The sequence below is a fragment of the Arachis stenosperma genome, chromosome 2, assembly GCF_014773155.1.
Source record: "Arachis stenosperma cultivar V10309 chromosome 2, arast.V10309.gnm1.PFL2, whole genome shotgun sequence".
Classification (NCBI taxonomy): Eukaryota; Viridiplantae; Streptophyta; class Magnoliopsida; order Fabales; family Fabaceae; genus Arachis; species Arachis stenosperma.
In genome coordinates, this window is record NC_080378.1 from 98,729,893 (window position 1) to 98,752,829 (window position 22,937).

The 22,937-nt window shown below is 34.5% G+C and overlaps 2 protein-coding genes across 7 annotated transcripts; both read left to right on the plus strand.

The window, feature by feature from the left end:
• The first annotated feature begins 3,327 nt into the window (after positions 1-3,327).
• On the plus strand, positions 3,328-14,157 carry LOC130960907 (uncharacterized). Of its 6 annotated transcripts, XM_057886427.1 has the most exons (14): positions 3,328-3,956; positions 5,034-6,509; positions 6,801-7,240; positions 7,355-8,892; positions 8,995-9,090; positions 9,354-9,416; positions 9,501-9,580; positions 10,778-11,076; positions 11,941-12,158; positions 12,248-12,327; positions 12,561-12,694; positions 12,795-12,893; positions 12,987-13,091; positions 13,844-14,157. In XM_057886427.1, exons 2-4 carry the CDS (start codon positions 5,061-5,063, stop codon positions 8,817-8,819), a joined length of 3,354 nt encoding a protein of 1,117 aa, XP_057742410.1. In that variant the 5' UTR covers positions 3,328-3,956; positions 5,034-5,060; the 3' UTR covers positions 8,820-8,892; positions 8,995-9,090; positions 9,354-9,416; positions 9,501-9,580; positions 10,778-11,076; positions 11,941-12,158; positions 12,248-12,327; positions 12,561-12,694; positions 12,795-12,893; positions 12,987-13,091; positions 13,844-14,157. The 6 variants fall into 6 exon arrangements, with proteins under 6 accessions (XP_057742410.1, XP_057742413.1, XP_057742415.1 ...); XM_057886430.1 differs by lacking the exon at positions 8,995-9,090; XM_057886432.1 differs by lacking the exon at positions 8,995-9,090 and having other exon boundaries at positions 9,517-9,580.
• LOC130963251 (mitochondrial uncoupling protein 1-like) lies at positions 10,993-16,828 on the plus strand. Its single transcript, XM_057889384.1, has 8 exons — positions 10,993-11,076; positions 11,941-12,073; positions 12,561-12,694; positions 12,795-12,884; positions 12,987-13,091; positions 13,844-13,936; positions 14,071-14,157; positions 16,709-16,828. The coding sequence occupies exons 1-8, from the start codon at positions 10,993-10,995 to the stop codon at positions 16,826-16,828; spliced, it is 846 nt and encodes a 281-aa protein (XP_057745367.1).
• Positions 16,829-22,937: the final 6,109 nt, after the last annotated feature.

Sequence of the window (22,937 nt, forward strand, 5' to 3'; positions counted from 1 at the left end):
ATGATTTACATTTTTGTACAAATATTTACTGTAGATATAACTAATTTATCTATAACTCAATTTTCAGATTTGAGATGAAATGTGTAACAGGGAGCACAACATCATATGCCAATTGCTTTTTTAATGAAGTTAGTAAGCTATTAGGTTGTCGATAAATTTTTATTAGCCTTTTAATATAAAGTTTAGTATAAAATTGACATGTTATTATTACAGTTATATATGTTCTTATTTTTTCGTGTCTTTCTCCTTATGATTTAAGAATATTATAGAGTTTAAACTCTTTTATTTGCATTTTATTTTAAATAAAGATAAAACAGCATTATATGATGACGATAATCAGGGACGGTTCTATGTACAATGGAGTGGGGGCAAGCGCCCCCACTACGATTTGAAATTTTTTTGAGTACTATATGATAATAATATTTATTTGCCCCCATTAGATTATTAAATTTGACCCCACAATAATTTTTTACTCAACTTTTGGTACTTAATTGTCAATTTAAAAACTTTATATTAGAAATTCGTTAGAATGATAAATTCTCAAATTTAAACGAAATTAATGTTCTTTTTTAAAAATCAACTCAAAAGAATATTATTTATCTTTTTTTTAAATTAGTTTTAATTTTTGCATAGCAACTGTATTAATTGAAAGAACTTTTTAAACTATAAATATCAATAAGAGTCGACTTCTAATTGCGTTGGAAAGTGAATTTCTAAATAATTATTTAGTAATGTATATAAAAAGAGAAAAATTTTGATGGTAGTGTTAAGAGAAAAATTATTTAATTTTTTAAAATATAAAACCTAAAACAATAGAATTTTAAATTATATATTATTATTTAAATTACTATTTTAATATTGTAATTTATATATTAGATATTTTGAAGGCTAATCATATTTTACAATAATAAAATATAATCATATTAATAATCATGTTATATGTACATAAAAAATAATTATTTGTATAAAATATATATTAAAATATAAAATACATATTAAAAATAAGTTAAATAATATATATATATATATATATTTATAGACATATATATAATAGTTAATAGATAATTTAATATTTAATTTTTTATATACACATATTATTTTTATTATAAAAATTATTATGATGTTATATAAATTTTGCCCCCACCACCAAAATTTTCTGGATCCGCCACTGACGATAATAGTGTTATATTAAATTTAAAAAATTTATGACTATAAAATATTATTTTTGATTTAACATGTCAAATTTAAATATAAGTTTATGCATCACATGAGTTTAATATTAGTATAATTATATATTAAAAATAAATTAAATTGAATAAATGACCATTTGTACCCATGAGAGATAAAAACGCTGACATTTGTACCCATGAAAGCTCGAAACTAATCTTGTACCCATGATAGATGCTGTCCGTGTGACAAAAGTGCCCTGACTTGGATCTAAGCTTGGTTCGTAGGTTTCCGAACCTACGTGGCACTCCCAACCCCCCACCCCTACCCCAAATCTGAGCCAACTATTCACCATCATCATCTTCATCTTCTTTACCATCACTATCACCATAACCTCCATAACCTCCATCACCATCACCTCAGCACCGCCACAGCCACCTACCTTCACCACAACCTCCGGCGACAACGCACACCGCCGCGCCCCTTTCTCTTCTTCTTCCCCTTTTCTCACCTCCGCTGAGCCCAGAAACCACAGCGCCAGCTCCTCCTCTCCACCAAAGCCTAGAGCGGCAACGGCCACCTTCTCCATTCCTGGGTCTCCTCTCGTCTGCCACCAAACAGCCGCGACACCCAACCTTCTCCGCAGCATCCTGACGGCGTTCCAACCCGTCACCACTCCCTTGTCCGAACCCTAGCTCCGCCAACCATCACCGTCAGCCTCTACAAGCCACAGCAACCCTCTTCCCTTTTCTCCCCTTTGCGTGTTCTCTGTCTTCCTCAGCCACACTAATGAATCGGCCACCTTCTCCTCCCTCTCTCTCACTAGCCGAACCGCCGCGCCGTCGACGAGCCACAACGACACCGACGATGAGCCCCTTTCCCCCTTTCTTCTTCCTTCTCTGTCATCCCGTCTCACCATCGCGAACCAGCCTAGCACCGTCACGATTCCAGCCCCGTTTCCCGTTCTCCCATGGAATGACCAGAACAGAGTGCAGCCCCTGTGTCTTCCATCCCCTCCGTTTTCCCCTGTTTCATGGCTGTGTTCACTCTCCGCTGCTGCAATTGAAGCAGTGCCACTACCAGGCCGCCGCTTTTGCCCTGGCCAATTCAGCCATCATCTTCCCTTCACCTGTTCATTCTCTGCTTCCCAGGTTCCCATTTTCTTTTGTTGAGTTCTATTTCTTTCATTGTATTGCTTTTAGTTCATTTTGCTTAATTTGGTTAGTTAGAAATGCATGTTAGTGGATTTAGGTTTGTTTTGATTCATGCTGGTGTTTGAAAATTTTAATTTGCTGTTTTGATTCATGTTGCTGTTTGAAAAATTTGGCTTGTCTGATGCTGCTGGGAGCTTTGGAGGAGGTAGGTTCGGACAGGGGAGTGGTGACGGGTTGGAACGTTGTAAGGACGCTTCGGAGAAGGTTGGGTGTCGCGGCTGTTTAGTGGAGAGGAGGAGTTGGCGCTGTAGTTTTTGGGCTCAGCGGAGGTGAGAAAGGAGGAGAATCAAGTGAATCACTTAATTTTCATTGTCACAGAAAACGCTATGGGCTTTGGTGGAGAGGAGGAGCTGGCGCTGTGGTTTCTGGGCTCAGCAGAGGTGAGAAGAGGGGAAGAAGAAGAAAAAGGAGTGCGGCGGTGTGGGTTGTCGCCGGAAGTTGTGGTGAAGGGAGGTGGTTGTGACGGTGTTGAGGTGATGGTGATGGAGGTTATGGTGATGGTGATGGTGAAGAAGATGAAGATGATGATGGTGAATTGTTGACTTAGATTTTGGGAGGGGGTGAGGGGTTGGGAGTGCCATGTAGGTTCAGAAACTCACGAACCAAGCTCAGATCCAAGCCAGGACACTTTTGTCACACGGACATCATCTATCATGGATACAAGATTAGTTTTGAGTTTTCATGGGTACAAATGTCAGCGTTTTCATCTCTCATGAATACAAATAGTCATTTATTCAATTAAATTACATGTATTTATACAAAATACATTAGTGGGTAATTTTAATAACTAATTTTAGTAACTGATTTTGGTGACCATGAAAAAAATTTGCGCTGAGATTCAGATCGCGAACGTGCGTTGGTACGATGCGTACCAAGATTTCGCAGCTTATGCGTAGCCATCTCCCCTTACGCACCCCCTGACCGAATCCCCTAACCTTGCGAGCCCCGACTCTCTCACCCGATCTTCTCATTCAAACAACAAACGCAGCAGCTACTCCCCTCTCTCTCAAACATCACCTTCGTCGCCATCGCCTCCGGCCTTCACCCACCGCCGATCACTTCACCGGCGAGCATTCCCCTCTCTTCCCTCTTCTTCTTCTTCTCCTCTTCTTCTCCTTCCCCTTCGAGCTCATCATCCTCTCCTCACGCTTCTGTTTTTCTTCTTCTTCCTCAACCACCACCTTCGCCAGCCACCACCATCGCCGAACCATCCTCCTCCTCCTCCTCCTCCTCCTCCTCCTTCTTCTTCTTCTTCTTCGAACCAGCACCACACCGAGCTCTCTCTCTCTCTCTCTCCCTCTCTCCTTCCCTCTTTCTTCCCCTCCTTCCCTGTTCGCCGCCGGCCACCCAGCGCCGTCGCGGCTTCCTTCTTCTTTTTCTTCCTCCCACTCTGCCATGTCCCGTCTCAAACTTTCTGAAACAGAACACGCTTAACAGCCCCTATTTCCCCGTTTCCGGCGAGCTTCCCAACTTCCGGGCAACCAACGTCCGCCGTCTCTAGCTTTGGCAACAACACAGTGCCATTGCAATCCTCCCCCATTCTCTGTTCCCTCTGTTTTTGGATCATCATTCAAGGTTTTTCTTCAAACTCTCTTTAATTTCTGTTAGTTAATTTTAATTTGCTGAGTTAAAGTTATTAAGTAATTAGTAGACCTTAGTTAAAGTTAATTTTCAGTTTTAGTGGATTTAGGTTGTTAAGAAAGGTTAGATTTTTGTGATATGTTGCTGGAAAGTGTTGGAAATTGACTGAATTGATGGATATTGCTGCTGATTTTGTGTTGTATATGCTGAATTTGTATGAATTTTATGTTAAAAGAATGTTTTTTCGCTGAAAATTGGGTTGAAAATGGCGTTAACTTGAATTTGGGTTGTCAATTACTACTTGGTTGCATTGATTTTGCATATTTGATATTTGTGCATGCCAAGTGTTTGTAAATTGCCTCTAGAAGCGTTTTTAGATTTTTAAATTACATGTTGTAGTTACCATGCGATTTGAATTGATGATTCATGTTTAGGCAATTGATTAAGAATGATGCATTTTGTTACTTGGTGATGCTTGTTCATATTGATTATTAATTTCGTTATCAAGTTTGTGCATTTATGTAGACATACTAGAACCTAAATTGTTTGAATGTTTGTACTTCACATAGTTTAGGTAATTTATTTGGCATATTGCATTGAAATTGTGAAGTTAGATTGTGAGCTTGCCTATTAACATCTTTTTGAAAGCTTTCCAAGTTATATTGAATCATGCTTGCTATGTACTTGATTTCAACTAATATCTTTCTTTTCCTAAGTTATATAGCACCCATGTTTCTACACTTTATGTTAAGTAGGTGTTACAAACAAATTTGAAATTGTTTTATTGATTGGTGTGTGAGTTCAATATTTTATTTTGCTCAATGAGTTTACTCGTACAACAAATCAATTTCCATTCATTGTTCCACTTCACAATTACTCGATATCATGCCTAAGTGTCTTTATGCTTCTCATTACTTGTTTGTTTGCTCTTGAGTGTCTTTATGCTTCTCGTTACTTGTTTGTTTGCTCTTGACTTGCAAGTATTCTTTAAAGCATCTTAGGCACACTAAAATGAGTGAATTAAATGCTTACTTTATATATTTGTGACATATAGCTTTCGATTGACTGCAGGCTGCTGCTCTCAACGACCATCGTGCCATGACGGAGAAGGTGGCGCCTCCACCGTCGAAGCCGCTAACACCTCAGGAATGGGAAGCCCTAATCGAGGACTTCCAATTCAGTGGCGGAGAAAGAAGGCAGAACAAGTGGAGCTCTCTCCCTTCGCTCTTCGATCTCCTCCTCAACTCGGTCCTCCGCAAGGACTTCCCTCTCTCCGTCAAGTTCCAGCTCCTTGTATTCCTCGACGAGTTCTCCGATTCATTCTTTACTCCTGACGACGACCACGCACACCAACTCGACCATGTAATTGACGCGCTCCGCACCGTTGTCCAATCCCAGATCGACGGCGTTTACATAACCACCTTGTTCAGAGAACAGTTCATGATCTCTGTTACCTCGATCGTTGTTTGCGTCACTGAGAAGAAGCTTCAATTACACGTTCAACAAATTGTAAGTTTGGTTGAGCTGTTGTTAACGGTCATCAACCGGCCGAATTTCGGGTCGGATCGTCAAACCCGATCCATCGCATGCGAGTGCTTGCGCGAATTGGAGCGTTCCAACCCGTGCCTTCTCTCCGACGTCGTTGGCCACTTGTGGAGCTTGTGCCAGAACGAACGAACACATGCTTCGCAAGGTTATATCTTGTTATTAACCATGGCTATTCATAACATCGTTGTTAAGCAATTGCATGTTTCTGTTGTGAATTCTTCCATTCCTATGGTCCCATTCAATGCGCCACAATGTGTGTTGAGTGATTCCGGGGTGGCTTATGGTGGTAATTTGAACCTGAAGGAGTTGAGGAAGGCTTTGGCGTTTTTGCTTGAGTGGCCACAGATTTTGACACCTTGTGGGATGATGGAGTTCATGGCGATGGTGATTCCTGTGGCTGCCGCATTGGAAATGCAACCTTCAATGCTGAAGGTGCAGTTTTTCGGGTTGATTTATTCCTATAACCCTGTTCTGTGCCATGTTATTTTGATGATGTATTTGCGTTTCTTGGATGCTTTTGCTGGCCAAGAATGGGAGCTTTCACAAAGGCTCTTGTTGATTTCAAGAGAATCACAGCATTACTTGGTTTTTCGGCTGCTGGCTGTGCAGTGGTTTTTGGGTTTCAATCAGCTTATTTTTAGTAGAAGTTGTCAGAAGACTAAGTCTATGATCAAGGCTTGCTCAAGTTTTTACCCTGCTTTATTTGATCCACTGGCTTTGAAGGCCTTGAAGCTCGACCTTCTTGTGTTTTGCTCGGTGTGTGTTGAGGTACTTAGAATGAAAGAAGATGGGGATGCTGAGTTAGTTGATTCAGTGAAGCTGCTTGAAGATGGTCTCATATGTGTATCATCTTTCAAATGGTTGCCTCCCAGTAGCACTGAAATTGCCATTGCGTTCCGTACTTTCCATAAGTTTCTAATTGGTGCATCAACTCATTCAAACAATGATCCTTCTACCACAAGAAATCTGTTGGAGTCTATGATATTTCATACCATAGAGGTATAGTTTTCAATGCTAGAATCTTTTTATTTGTTTATTTATTTTATTTTTGTATGTTTGCAGTGTTTCTATTTTAGATTTTGCATTCTCACAATGGATTTGCTCCTTGTAATATAGAGAATTTTTGTCATAGGCGTCTCAGATGTCAAGTTTCCCTTTGTTGTCCCTTATATGTCAGTAACTAAAGTTATCAGATTCCATGGTTAAAGATTTATGGCAAGTTGATATTTGCTTGTGCCTTTCATCATTGCCATGTCTCTAGGCATGATGGATTCAAGTTTCTTTTTTCAGGGGATGCTTGTGAACATGATGTTGGAGAGTCGGAGAGTGGTTCCTGTTGTTGTGGCATTTGTTGACCGTTTACTCTTTTGTAAGAAACATTCTTGGTTGGCTGAGCGCTTACTTCAGAAATTTGATGAGCACTTGCTTCCAAAAGTGAAAATGGATTATAAGTTGGTTTACTGCTTCCCTATATTTGATAGAATTGCTGAAAATCAAACAATACCTCCATGTGGATTGTTAGATCTTCTCGCAAACTTCATCATTTTCCTTGTGGAGAGACATGGCCCAAATACTGGGTTAAAATCTTGGTCACAGGGAAGCAGAGTTCTTGGAATTTGTCGAACTATGATGATGCACCACCATAGTTCTAGATTGTTCCTTAGACTATCTCATCTGCTTGCTTTTACTTGCCTCCATTTTCCTGATTTGGAAGTTCGTGATAGTTCAAGGTATTGCATTTGGGTTGCTTCTTTTGATATAATCTTTCTTTTTATTATTATTATTTCCTTCACCTTTATTGAACTAAATAATGCCTGTCCATTCTGATATGGGGCATTTTGCAGGATCTATTTGCGTATGCTAGTCTGCATTCCCGGGAAGAAGCTCAGAGACATCCTGACCCTTGGGAACACGATCCATGGGATTTCACCATCTTCACACCCATCCTCGTTTTTCAACGTTCAGTCTCCTCGATCTACTCAGAAACTCAAGACAATTAAAAACTTATCCACATGCATTCATCTTGATCGTGTCACCCCGTTGCTTGTTAAACAATTTTGGTCTCTATCATTATCAAATTTAGTTGTAAATAACAGCAAACCTGTGTATCTTGAGAGCATCACGGACCTTGAAACCCCTGTTGAGGACAAGGAATGTTCCGAGAACTCCAGTACAGAGATCACTCATGAAACCAGAAAACTGGATCAACCACAAGCGCCGCTCCGTGTGATGGATTCTAAAGTTGCAGAAATTTTGAATATATTAAGGAAGCAATTTTCCTCTATACCTGACTTCAGATATATGCCAGGACTCAAAGTTAGAATATCATGTAGATTAAGATTCGCGTCTAATACTTTCAATCGCTTATTGGGAATTGATAGCACCACCACATCCTTGGATGATATGGATGCACTTCCTGCTATATATGCTACTGTGCTGAATTTCTCCTCTTCTGCACCGTATGGACCAATTCCATCATGCCACATACCATTCCTTCTTGGTGAACCTCACAGCAATGATGATTCATCTCAAAATGCATCGTTAAGTATTGTTCCTGTTGGGAGTGATTTCAGAGAAGAAAAATATAGAACTACAGTTATCATCGAATTGGAGCCTAGGGAACCAACACCAGGTATCGTTGATGTTCACATTGAAACGAATGCAGAAAATGGTCAAATCATCCAAGGTCCACTTCAGGGAATCACAGTAGGCATAGAAGATATGTTTCTAAAGGCTATTGTCCCATCCGACATCCCAGAAGCCGTGATACCTCGATACAACTTTGACTTGTTCACTGCTTTGTGGGAGGCATGTGGCTCATCCTCCAACACTGGCAGGGAAACTTTTCAATTAAAAGGCCGCAATGGGATTGCTGCCATCAGTGGAACTCAATCTGTCAAGCTTCTCGATGTTCCTGCAACCTCCTTGATCCGTGCAACCGAGCACCATCTGGCACCCTTTGTCATAGGTGTGAGGGGGGAGCCACTGATTGAAGCTCTATGGGAAAGGAGAATCATCCAGGACATCATATGGGAGGATGATTCCCGTGATGCTACATCAGTCGCTAATCTTGAGGCAGGTCCACTTCGCCTTACTTACAATGATCAAGAGTATGAGAAGGGAGTTACTAGCAATGGCAGAAGAAGATACTTGGGCTGTTTTCTTGTGCTGATATTTCTTCCACCAAGGTTCCATCTTCTTTTCCAAATGGAAGTTGGTGATGTTTCAACTTTAGTTCGTATCCGTACAGATCACTGGCCTAGCTTAGCCTACATCGATGATTATTTAGAAGCTTTATATCTCTCATAAAAGACGTCTCTCTGCCAAAGGGTCACACTTGCATTTTGTTGAACCCCTTTCTGTATTTTCGATGTGGAGGAGGGTAAATTTTTTTGTATCCCATAATAAATAGTGTACATACCTCGAGTTAAGTCCTTTTTTGCATGTTATCATGCTCATGCATTCACTTTGTTGTTAATTCAAGGAGTAAACAACCAAAATGTCCCTCAATTATTAATTCTATTACCTTCAAGCTGGCGTTTGGTAACCAAAATGTTTAAACATTTCCGAAAACACTAAGGTGAGAATGTATTGCATGCTTCTTACTTACCAGGATTTAAGAAAATGTCTAAGATGCAACAAGGTGATCCAATGGTTACATTTGGATCATGAAAAAATGACATTCATCAAGATTCAATCTACACTATTGGATCACCTTACTGTATAATGTACCAAGTTGGTGGTATATCATAATGTTGTCCATAAATAAATAAATTTATCTTAAATAATTGAAGCAATTTTTAATGTGAGCAAGTCTAACAGGGGAGTTTTATACTTGTACAGAGTAAATTACTTCTTTGATCAGTGGAAGCTTAATTAATTTTTGGTGTGAGGAATGCTGCCAAGGTAATTTGATATTTCCATCCTTATTCTTTAATATATATTGGTCTCTAATTATGATTTATAAATGAAATTTTCCATCCTTCCAAGGAATGATCACGGCCAGAATTTCCATTCATGATTTCATAGAGATAGAGTTTCAACATCAGCAAAATCTTCATGACCACAAGGTACTTCAGCCTAGTTTTTTTTTTTTTTTTGGTCTTAAATTCAATTCGATCCGATCATTTTCAATATTTCTTTTTCAAAGAAAACTTGTTTTACTTTAAAAATATTACTTAACATGATCTTCTTAAATAATATAAATACAATAACCAATATAAAAAAATGAAAAATTCTAGAAGACCAACAAAATTTATTGTTTTTGGCCAACAGTTAGTCATCCATGTTTAAAAGTATGGACTAAAAGTATGTTGTTGGATTACTAAAGTAAAAGAATTGGGTTGATGGCTAAAAATGATGACCAAAAACAATAAATTCTACTGGTCCTCTAGCATTTCTCAAAAGAAATATGACAATCTATCAAATAATAAAAATAAGGGTGAGTGAATAGTTGAAAGTCTAAAATTTATTATATCAAATGTTACTCACATGTTATAATCATATTTATAATTCATAAATATAAACTTTTTTTTTGAACAAAAAAACTACAATCTTAATTAGTCTTGACGATTGATTCTTTAGTTTTGTTTTGTGCTCAATATGACTGAATAGTTAAAAGTCTAAATTAAGAATAATTTATTTTAAAAAATATATTTTGATGAGTCAACCCAACGAACTTCATAGATTTTTTTAAAACCTATGATCTGATCATTTTAACTAATAGGCTTTATAGAAAATCTAAGCTTAGTCTGTTTAATAAAATAAACTAAGTCAAATTGAGCCTAAAACGAGCTGAGCTACAAGCTCCCGTCGGTAGTCCGGCCCACTTCTAACCCTATTCTTGATTCTATATACATAATAAGTGTAACATATGTTTGATAAAAAAAAAAGTAACATATGTGTCTCAATTTTAGTGGTTACAGCTTCCTTGCAAAGTGGTCCATGTGGATGCCATGTTCTTTATCTTGCTGCTTCTATTGTTCTTTCTGATAATGTCTCTCTTTTTCCGTCTAGAATAGGCTAGAATAGATTACTTTAATTTATGAATTTTCACGTTGAATAAATTCCATTATACCAACTATATAAGTCTATAAGCTTACCATCATTATCAACCGAAGCCGTGTTAAGAAACAAAGATAAACCCCACATTTAATCATAAGTAAATTAAATCAGAGCTCAATAGTTCTTCAATAAGGAAAATAACAAGAACAAATATATTGGTTTGGAAAGCATAAAGAGAATTATGTTTTTGAAAAAATGAGCAGCAGAGGCAGAAAGCAAAAGGAAACAGAGGATAAAAAAGGAAACAAGAAACAATGAAATGAGGATTCAGAAAGCAACAACACCAACACTTTGATGTGTATAAATGGATGATAGAGACAGCCACAGTATAGTTCTCAATTTCCAAATGCAAACGCCAAACCTTCGCTTCTTCCTTTCCCAAACACGACACTTTGTTCTTCAGAATTGAAAGGAAAAAATGGTAGCTGATGGCAAGTCCAAACCTGTGATCTCCTTCGCTGGAACCTTCACCAGCAGTGCTTTCTCTGCATGCTTTGCTGAGGTCTTTCTCTCTTCTTCATCTCTCTCCCGAGTTAAATGTATAACAAGTCTTGAAGTATGAAATTATCTAACACATCCAAGCATTGGTCTTTGGTTGGTGCTATGATATATATGATGATCATGTGAGAAAAAAAAAAACCGAAAAGGAATTTCCATAAGAGTGTCCTTTTGAGTTTGCATCAATTTTGCATACAACTTTCTCTTTTTATTTGTCTTTTTCTATTGTGAAACCTCTGATACCATGTCATGATACTGCTTGAGACAAAAGCTTAAGTTGATAAGAGGAAGAGAGGAAGAGTAACATTGATACTCCTGTTTTGTGTTAAAAATACCATTTATGATGGTAGAACTGGAAACTGGGTGATTATTAAGTGTTTTATATTATGTTAACTAAGAATTCAGCATTATGTAGGAATGTGTGTGAAACTAGTTAACGGTCTTGATCCTTAGATTGATTTTAGAATGTGTTTTCCATCTTCTGTTTGCATCCTGCTTTGTTTGTAAGTATTCTGTTCTGGCCATATTTGAAATTTGAGTAAAGTGACAATTATCTTTTGCATCCTTAGATTGATTTTAGAACTAGTCCTATTGCTGCCACATGAGCATGGAAATAATGTAATTTTGGATAATGAAATATTCATTATCTTTTGAGTTTCCATATAACATTAATCAATTGTTCTTTGTTTACTATGAATTCTACCAAAACAGAAGTTTCACTCCAAAAATTATTATCTACATGATAATCTTTCATAAATAAACACGTCACGGTAGTTAACGGTACATATAAGCACCATCCTTAAGTTTTACGTAATGAATTGATAGAAGGACATAAGGTGTCCATCGTTTGCTATCTTGGATGAAATAGGTGTGCACTATTCCCTTGGACACTGCCCAAGTTAGGCTTCAGCTTCAAAAACAAGCTTTGGGTGCCAATGCACTCACGACGCCTAATTATAAGGGTATGATGGGAACTGTTGCAACCATTGCTAGGGAAGAAGGTCTTGCAGCACTCTGAAGGGCATTGTGCCGGGGATACATCGTCAATGCTTGTATGGAGGTTTAAGAATTGGGTTGTATGATCCTGTGAGTTTCACATCTCATCTCCATAACTAGCTTGTGTTATGATTTGCTATGTTATATGATGATGGTGTGAATAACATTTTTCAAAACAGGTTAAGACTTTATATGTCGGAAAGGATCATGTCGGAGATGTTCGATTGCGCAAAAAAATTCTTGTTGCGCTAACAACGCGGTAAGGCCAAATGCTGAACGTTGTTGGGGTCATAAAATCACTTGTTCTAAAAGTTTAAGTTGATAGAATGATATAAATCGTTACAACTACTTGTTTTTTTCATTTCTATATCAAACTACATGGATTGTTGTCTTTTCTCTGCTAGCAGGAACTTGTGCCATTCATTTCTAGCATAGACTCAATGCAAACAACACTAATAATGAGTTCTTTCTATTTGTACTACCATCCAATAGGTGATGTGGCAATTGCAGTGGCGAATCCAACAGATATTGTTGAAGTTAGACATCAAGCAGAAGGAAAATTGCCTCCTGGTGTGCCAAGGCGTTACTCGGGATCTTTAAATGCATATTCTACAATTGTGAAACAGGTATATGAATTCAACTTGCATGTTTATTAAAGAGATAGTGAATTTTAGTTTATTTTAGTTCTGATTATTTCTGTCTAAACTGGTATCTATCTATCAATAGGAAGGAATCGCAGCCCTTTGGACTGGTCTTGGCCCCAATATAGCCAGAAATGCTATTATCAATGCTGCTGAATTGGCCAGCAATGATCAAGTGAAATAGGTTATATAGAAGTTAATGGAGTTTATCATTTTGGAGCAAGCATATTTTTTTTCTTCCTTTCTTTAGATAACCTTTTTTCTTTCCAAAATGCAGACTATTTTGAAATTGCCAGGCTTCTCTGACAATGTTGTAACTCATCTCCTTTCTGGTCTAGGGGGAGGGTGCTTTGCTGTTTGTATTGGCTCTCCAGTTGATGTGGTAATTTTTCAGTGTTCATGCATAGTATCTATAGTTAAAATGGGAAACATAAAGCTTCTGTCCTTGAATATGTAGTTGTGTGTAAAGTAATTGATTTACATAACCCAAAAATAATAATAATTGATTTACAATTTGATTATGAATTATGAATTCATTCTGCTTACCTGAGATGGACTAAGATTCAAAATAGATATTATTAAACAAATAATGTTTAATAATAATTTTGTTTCAACATTTCTAAGACTCGATTTGGTAAAGATTTTTAGACGTGTTTAACCTCTCTTTATATTTAGTAAATAAAAATTCACGTGTTTGTTCTTTAGCTTCGAAAAGTTAAGTATGCTTTATTCAAACCTAATTTGTGCTTTTTAAAGTTAAGAAGTTTAATATAACGTTATATATTAATAAATATCTACCCTTATTCTTACTCCTTATTAGAGTGATATCTATCGAAGTCATTTAAATGTCAAAAGCAATTTTACCAACTACAATTTTTGCAGCTTGTGCTACTGAACAATACTATTTCAACTTTTTGGAAAACTATCTTTAAGAAACTAGTTTTAATAAACCAATTTTCACAAATTTACCCAGTGGGGACTAAGTCTTTTTGTGGTCCATTTGGTAGAAATAAATTACAAAATTTTCCTTGTTACTCTGCTGCCATGTTTGTCATGTGAGCTTCTTATGTGTGCAGTTTTGTAGTTTTTCCTCCCCGCTGATAGTGTGTTATTCTATCTTCCTCATATATGCAGGTTAAGTCAAGAATGATGGGAGATTCTAGTTACAAAAGCACCCTTGATTGTTTCCTCAAGACATTGAAGAACGATATATGTTTCCTTTCTGAAGTTTCCATTTTGCTCTTCTATGAACAACTTAGCATCTTTTTGTGGTGCTCACAAGCTCACAAGGAAATACACTGTCAAAAGTTTGTTTTATCAGAACTAATTGATAATGGAATTTGGAATCTAATGTTTTCTAGGGACCTTTTGCCTTTTATAAAGTCTTCATCCCAAATTTTGGACGGCTAGGATCTTGGAACGTAATCATGTTTCTAACCTTAGAACAGGTAAGTTAACACTTCCTTTGTTTTTGTTTCGTGTCTCCTAAGTCCTAATGAGTAGTTTACTACTATAGCCTTCTTGTTTTTGATACTAGAAATTGAAAAATCTCATATATGCCATTGTTATGCATTGGGATTATCAATTTTTTGTGGAGTCAAACTTATATGTCATTCTTGAATCCTCTTCATTTCTTCTCGTCACAGACAAAGAAGATCGTTGGACGTTTAGAGTCAACCTGAACACAACCAATTTACATGGAGGATTTTCCAAGGAAACTGTTTGTGACTGCCAAATGCAATGGAGATTATTGAAAATAGAGGGTCATCTCTATATTTTGCTACCCATGATGCGGTTAAACAAGAAGATATATGGAGAGAGATGATAGTTATTAGAAGGGAAACAAGTAAAAAAAAAAAAAAAAGGAAAACTCATGTAGTTTGTTTAGGGTATGAAGTTGTTAATTAAAAATTATTAGACGAAAATTTAATCAAATATGTTAAATTTTCTAATAGTTTTTAACTATCAATTCTAAATTAGATTAAGACCCGCGCTATGCGCGGGGTGGTAAATTAATGATAGTATAAAATATATTTTAATAAGTATTATATTATTTAAAAATTAATTAAAATATACAAATTAATATTAAATTTGATGTATTTTTTATTTAAAAATATTTTATAATATAAAAAATTTTTATATTGAAATTGCACAAAGTTACATCTTTATTTGTTTTTATTTTTATATTTGTTTTAATTAACGGATTTAGTCTTTTTATGTGGTGGTTGTTCTTTTTTATTTATTTTAGTTTCAGTTGTTGATAGACTTGTTTCTTTTTTTCTTATGTTCTTGTGAAGAGATGTTCTTTCTAAATTGTTAACTTGTATATATTTTTTATTGTTTTTTTTGTTTCAACTTTGTATGTATGTTCTTTATTTAAAGATGTGCTTTGGATTTGTTTACTTTTTTTACTCCTTAATGTCTTGATTAGTATGTTATTGATGATATTAGTGTTGGTGAAGGTGGTTCTTATAATCAATAAAAAATATAAATGAGCAATATAAATGATGTTTTGAATAAATAAAATTGTTGTAGTATTACCTTGTTAGATTTGTTGTAATACGGGTTGAGTTTTAGTATTTTTTGTTGAAATAAATATCTTAATAACGGTGTATTGTTGTCTTTTTTCAAGTTAAAATCATATATTTTGACTTCTAATATAAGTGTGAGGTTGTATAAATTTTTCAGAGTATATACCCATTTTGGTCCTAAAAAAATTTAGATTTGAATTTTATTTTAGAGAGTAAAGTTTGATCTCTCATCCTTAAATGGTTTTTCTCTCGTATTTTCTCTTGGTCCCACCTATGAAATAAATGGTGAGAGATCAAATTTTACTCTTTAAAGTGAAATTCAAAATTTAGAGGATCCAAATCCAAAAGTTTTAGACTAGACATTTTAGTCCCCAACTAAAATTAATTACTCGATTGGTCCATAACAATTAACTCCGTCAGTCACTTAGGTCCTTTACTCTGTTAATTCTAACGGAAGACAAAATAGTCCCTGACAACTCTAACATGGGACAAAATGGTCCCTGATCTCCTCTGTTTGGAAACGACACTGTTCTCTTCCAATTTTCATATCTCGCATAACACTAACAGTCTAATACTGTAATTTCAAACTACATAATGCACACTCTATAAATTTAATGTTCACAAGAAAAAAATCCTCCACGGGTTGAGTTACTGATGTGGTTTGTAATTTTAAAAAGATTGAATACTAGAGATAGATTATGTAAGTTTAAGATTGTACCAGAAGCGAAATCCTTTTGTGTCTTATGTAAGGATAGATTAGAGATGGTACATCACTTGTTTTTTTCATGTGATCGTACATAGAAGTTGTAGGGATCAATCTTGGTGGATTGGAGTGTGATTTGGGTTTGGTCAGGAACCACTAAAGAATGCTTTGAGGTGTGGATAGATAGAAGGATAAGGAAAGATATGAAGGAAGTGTGGATGGCGTTATTTTTTTCTATAATATGGTGCACATGGAGATGTAGAAATAACATTGTCTTTAATAATGGAGTGTTGGTATTAGAAAAGTTAAAGAAGGAAGTTGTAGAATGCACAAATTGATGGTGTCAAGATTGACAATATAGGAGTAATTGATGTACTTATGAGTGCAAATATCAAGTCTAAGGTGAATATGAAGACATATGAAGTTGATCTTTGATGCATGATTTATTGATCTATGAAAAAGCCAATAATTCTGCAGATTAAAAGTTGGAAGGAGAATGATCATAATTTGATGTTGTATAACTGATCAGGTTCATCTTGAAGTGTCTTTAGAGGAGCTAAAATCATTATATTCTTTTGCTCCCTGTTTGCTGTTTTATGCTAGTTTTTATGTTTTCTTTGTAGTTATTGCTCTGTTTTTATTACTATTTTTTGGAACTATGTCCACTTTGTTTGAAATTGGGTAGAGATGTAATTTGCATATGATGTCGAAGGAGAATCTTCTCATAATGTCCTAATGTCCAACAATCTATATTGCTTGCCGGAGAGTGGAGAAATGCGTACCCTTGGAGTAGTTGTGGAACTTGGTCTTGAGGATGCCGTGGACGATGTCGGGGTTGGAGGTGATGTTATCAAAGACGTGGAAGTAGATGCTTTTGATGGGTGAAGTGCAGAGGAGGTGATGTACCAATCACAAAGATTTAGAATGTGTGTGGTCCATGACATGTTGAGGTAGGTGCGACACTTGTGACAATTACACCATGGTTTAATCTTGGAGCTAAAGAGGAGGAAAGAAAAGATGAAAAAGAAGACTGTGAAGGTGAAGAAGAAGAGTATGAATGTTAGGGTTATGCGAGATATGATAAAAATTGGGGAAGAACAATGTCGATTTCGAATAAAGGGGTCAGGGATTATTTTATCCCTTGTTAGAGTTGTCAGGGATCATTTTGTCCCATGTTAGAGTTTTCAGGGACCATTTTGTCTTCCGTTAGAGTTGACAGAGCCAAGGACCTAAGGTAGCGTTTGGTAGAGAGACAGAGACTGAAAAACTGAAACTAAGAGACAGAAACTAAAATAAATTTCAATATTTTGTTTGGTGCAAAGTGAAAGACAGAAATTGAAATAAGAATAAAATTCTAATATAATTTGGACAAAGGATAAAATTGGAATTAATTAATTGAAATGAGGGTATTTTAGGTATAAAATGTTATTAAAGTTTTCATCTCTATCTCTAAAAATTCCAGTCCCTTGTGTCCCTACTTTTTGGAGGTACTGAAATACTGAAATTTTAGGAACAGAGACAGAAGTTTTAGTACCAGTCTCTGAGCCAACAAACATGATACTGTGTCTCAGTTTCCCAGTCTCTGTCCCAGTACCTCTAAACAAACGCTACCTAAGTGACTAACGGAATTAATTGTTAGGAACCAATCGAATAATTAATTTTAGTTGGGGACTAAAATGTCTAGTTTGAAATTCTTTGAGAACCAAAATGGGTATATACTCAATTTTTCAATTGGATGATGTTTTAGTATCATCGGTGACTTGGAGTGTAATTAAATTTGAGGTAGTTGTGCTTAGTATTTTTTTTTATTTTTTATTAAATAGCACAAAAGTTATTTACCACTTTGATTTGTAACTTTGAGTAAAGTATCGTTTTTATTCCTAACGTTTGGGGTAAGTCCCAAAATTGTTTCTAACGTTTTAAAATTGACTAAATGTTGTCATGCCGTTAGGGATCCGTTAACAGAATTGACGACGGGACAAAATTGAGACGATTTTGAAACGTTAGGGACTTAAATAGGACGTAAACGTTAGGGACAAAAACGATACATAAAAATAAATTTTAATTTAATTTTATCTTTCAATAATATTAATTTTTTACTATACATAGTATTCAATTATTTTTTAATTACATCTAAATAAATTATACTTAATCAGATTACTTTCATTTTAAATAAATTTATTTTTTTATAATTTTAAAAAATTTTGATACATTAGAGACAAAAGGTATAATTTATATTTTATTGTATATATATTATTTTTTTCTTTTTTACAAGTTTATATGCTAGTCATTCTACAAACATTTTATGATAACTAATTAAGAATAAAATTATAAAAAATAATTTATTTAAAATGAAAGTAATATGATTAAATATAATTTACTTAGATGTGATTAAAAAATAATTGAATACTATGTATAGTAAAAAATTGATATATTGAAGAATAAAATTAAAATTTATTTTTATGTATCATTTTTGTCCCCAACATTTTCGTCATATTTAAGTCCTTAACATTTCAAAATCGTCTTAATTTTGTCCCGCCGTCAATTATGTTAACGGATCCCTAACGGTAGGACAACATTGAGTCAGTTTTGAAACGTTAGAGATAACTTTAAGACTTACCCCAAATGTTGGGGACAAAAACGATACTTTAATCAAGTTTTAATTTAATTTTGAATATGTAATAATTATTTAGTAATTTATAATTTGATGAAATTTTTTATGATAAGTATAATTTGATAAAATATGATAGAATGTTTTATAATTTGAATCTGTAATAATTTTTTATGTTGTAGTACAAAATTTTATTTTTCGTATTTTTTGTAGATTTTTCTTTGACATTTACACGTTTTTTTTTTCCTCCTACTTTATACAAATTTTCAATGACATCTATAATAGTAAGAAAAATAGAATTTTTTTATAATTTGAATTTATAGTAATTTTTTATGTTGTAGTACAAAAATTTTATTTTTTGTATTTTTTGTAGATTTTTTTATCTTTATTTGTTTTTCTTTTTCTAGTGCATACAGTTTTCAATGATATTTATAATAATAAAAATAAAAAAATTTTAGAATATTTATTTTGTATATATAGTAATATATATATTAAATAAGTTATTTTTAATAAGAACAATTTAAATAGCATAAAGTAAAAATAACTATTAATATTTTTTAAAATTCACTCTGAAACAATGTCTCCAGTGATGCAAACTCCAAATAGTATTTAAAAATGGTCAAAATTGATTCTTTAATTTAAATAGCATATTAAAATAAGTATAATAATAAGAATCTTAAAATATAATTATATGTAAAGTATTATAAAAATTTAAAAAAATTATAAATAATAAAAGTAATAAGAGTTTTTTTGTAAATTTGTTTTAAAACTATAATAAATATTTTTATTTTGTAATCATCTAATAAAATCATTTCTAAGTAGAGAGGATCCACTTTAAGGTACTTGTTGCAAATTGGTTGTGTAGCGACCCTTAGTTTTAAAAATATAAATATAAATAAGTTATAATTTATTTTATAAAATTAGAATTCTTTATTTTTAGAAAAATTATTTTTATTATCAGTAATTGAACTAATAATTTTAATTTAATCAAATTCATATTATTATTATTATTATTATTATTATTATTATTATTATTATTATTATTATTGTATATAATTACAGTAAGTATTAAATTGCATTATAAGTTTATATATATTATATTCATTACATTACTACTATTATTACTATTATTATTATTATTATTATTATTATTATTATTATTATTATTATTATTATTATTATTATTATTATTACATGATCATCATTACTATTTCTAGTATGATCGTTACTATTATTAATTATGAAGTATGAAAATCAAAGGCGGTTTACATTTATCATTGAGTTAGATATATATTATCGTTATCATTGTGCATATATATATATATATATAAATATAAAATAATATAAAAGATATATATATATATATATATATATATATAAATATAAAATAATAAAAAAGAAAGCCAAACGCGGCTTAACAGTTTACTAATTAATCATGCATATATATGTATACGATTAGCATATGCGGGAGAGGAAAAAAAAAGAGAGAAAAAGAAAACGGGAGAGAGAAGAACGTAACAAACCGTAAATCCCACCAAACTTCCGGCTTTGATTTCTTGAAATCCGTAACTCCAATTAAAAATCTAATCCGGTAAGAGTATTTGTAACCTTCTCCTCTACACGTTGGCACCATTTTTTTATTAGTGGAAGTTGACAGTGACGTAACTCCTCTTTCCTTTGGGTTTGGCCAACGGGAGTTTTAGGGGGCATAGACGATTCTGGACATTTTCTTCTTTGATAGCTCAGTCAGAAAGCTTTTCCGGAACTTTGAATATTTTGATTCCGTACGAAGGTATGGTTTTGATTTCTCGTAGTTAATGTTTAATGTCACGTGAAAACTTAGGCTAGAAGACCTTAACATAGGAATGAAATGAATGAATAATTGATGGATTGTGTATATGGTATAAAATGTGAGGTTTAGCTGTTGTCAATAATTTGCTATTGAAGTTGGTCGGTTTGGAAAAAGATTTAATATTGGTATTTGTTTGATTTTGAAATAATTTGTTACTGGAAATGATTTGAATGACTGAGAGGTGTTTGGTTTGATAGTTGGGACCCTTGAATGGTGGCAGAAATTTGAGTCTTAGAAGAGATATTGCCAAAATTTCTATAAGAATTGAAGTTTGGATTTGAAGTGTTATTTTAAAAGGGAAAGAGATTATTATGTGGCTTATGTATTTGAGACTATTTGTTGACCCTCTGTCGCAAGATGTGACTGGGCACTTTAACTCCCCGGATTCCCCCATGGGCATGCATATATATATAAATATTGAATATTATATTTGAGCTTGGAGTTCGTCTCCATGGAATACTATATTATTGAGCTTGGAGTTTAACTCCATGGAATACTATATTATTAAGCTTGGAGTTTAACTCCATGGAATACTATACTATTGAGCTTGGAGTGTGACTCCATGGAATATTATATTTGAGCTTGGAGTTTGACTCCATGGAATATTATTGAGCTTGGGGATGCGCGCACAGAGGGACTGTCCAATGGTTAACTACCAGGACTTGTCGGGTTGGCTGTATAACCGACAGATGAGACTCATCAGCCATAGGACAGGCATACATCATATGCATTTGTTTGTTTGCTTGAGTGTGCATTGTTTTGGTTTGCTTAACTGTTTAATTCTGTTTATCCGCTACTTGTTCTATTTGCTGTAAATGCTTCTCTACCTGTGCTTTTCTTGTTTGAACTATATGTGTATGTTTTCTGAGAAATCCTTCTTGGCGAAGGTGTGAGGAGAGAGGATTGTTCCACCAATTATTCGGAGGATTAGAGGAGACAGAACGTGAATTATTAGGTTAAAGTTAGATTCAGAATTAGAATACCTTAGACAACTTACCTAATTTCTGGTTTAGTTGAATTCTTAAACTGAAATCTGAGTGTCGAAGTTCTAGGAATGCCTCTGGCTTTTCCGAGACCTTTTATATTAACTATGCGGGCACCTTTACCATACTGAGAACCTCCGGTTCTCATCCCATACTATGTTGTTGTTTTTCAGATGCAGGTCGAGAGACACCCCGTTGAGCGTCTGGATATCCTCCTTTCAAGGGAAGAACTACCTTTTAGACTGTCATATCTTTATTTTGGGCTATGTATACATGTTTATAGAATCTCCACATGTACATTTTGTGTTTTGTCCCTCCTAGAGGTCGACTTGGAGATACAGGGGTTTATTTTGTGGTTTGAGTTTTATTTTGGGTTGTATATATATATAATCATATACTCTGGCCGGCCTTAGCTTCGCAGGTCGAGTCTGGAGCTTGCTATCTAAGTTTTAGAACTCTGATATGTATATATATGTTTTCAGCTTCCTTTTGATTTTTTTCCTGTCCGTTTTACAAATGTCCATGCGAGTGTGACACGATTTTCTGTTTATCATTTTTGATTAGCTTATCCTTCAAGGCTCCTAGATATGATTTCATCTAACTATATCTATGTACATATCTTTTTCTTTTAGAGGTCGTAATACCTTGCCACCTTTGCTTTACGACTTAAGCGTAAGGCTCTGTGTGGTAGGGTGTTACAGGTTGATGTTTGCGATCAGTGTATCACGATCGAAGTTCAACTTGAAAATGTGGTTTGGAGGTATTAGTGGTATTTATGGTAGTCCATAGCATAATACAAGAGGTCTTCTTTGGAATTACCTGGTAGTTCAGTCATCGACTTTTCAAGAGCCTTGAATTGTCCTCAGTGATTTTAATGAAGTTCTTTTCTCTCATAAAGCTAAGGGTTGCCATTTTTCGAGTAGCCATGCTAATCAGTTTGCTAATTCTTTAGGGGATAGTGCTCTATTTGACTTGAAGACTATTGGGAGACGTTTTTCTTGGTATAGGAGTGTAAAAAACAATATTGAGGTGGCGAAAAAGTTTGACCGGATTTATATTAGTGGTGGATGATTATCTCTTTTTTCTAAGGCCTATGCAAAAATTTTGAATAGACTGCAGTTTGATCACTGTCCTATCTTAGTGCGCTATGAAGGGCGCCCACAACGAAAAGGAACAGACCCTTTCATTTTATGGTGGCTTGGGTTACTCATCCTGGTTACGAAGATATTGTTAAACAGCCTTGGTGGTCTGGCTTTAGAGGGGTGCAAGGCAAGCTTTCGAAGGTGCAGAAAAATTCTCTTGAATTTAATTCTACAGTATTTGGTAACATTTTTTGTTAGAAAATATGAATTAGAGCGACAAATTAATTATCTTCAGAAGCGTTTGGAAGAGAGGAAAGATTTTTTCATATATCAAAAGGAGCAACAATTGATTGAGGATTATAATAACACTGTGCAAGAGGAACTTCTTTGATTTTAAAAATCCAGAAAAGAGTGGGTGAAATTCGGGGATAGAAATACCAGCTTCTTCCATGCTCAGACCCTTGTG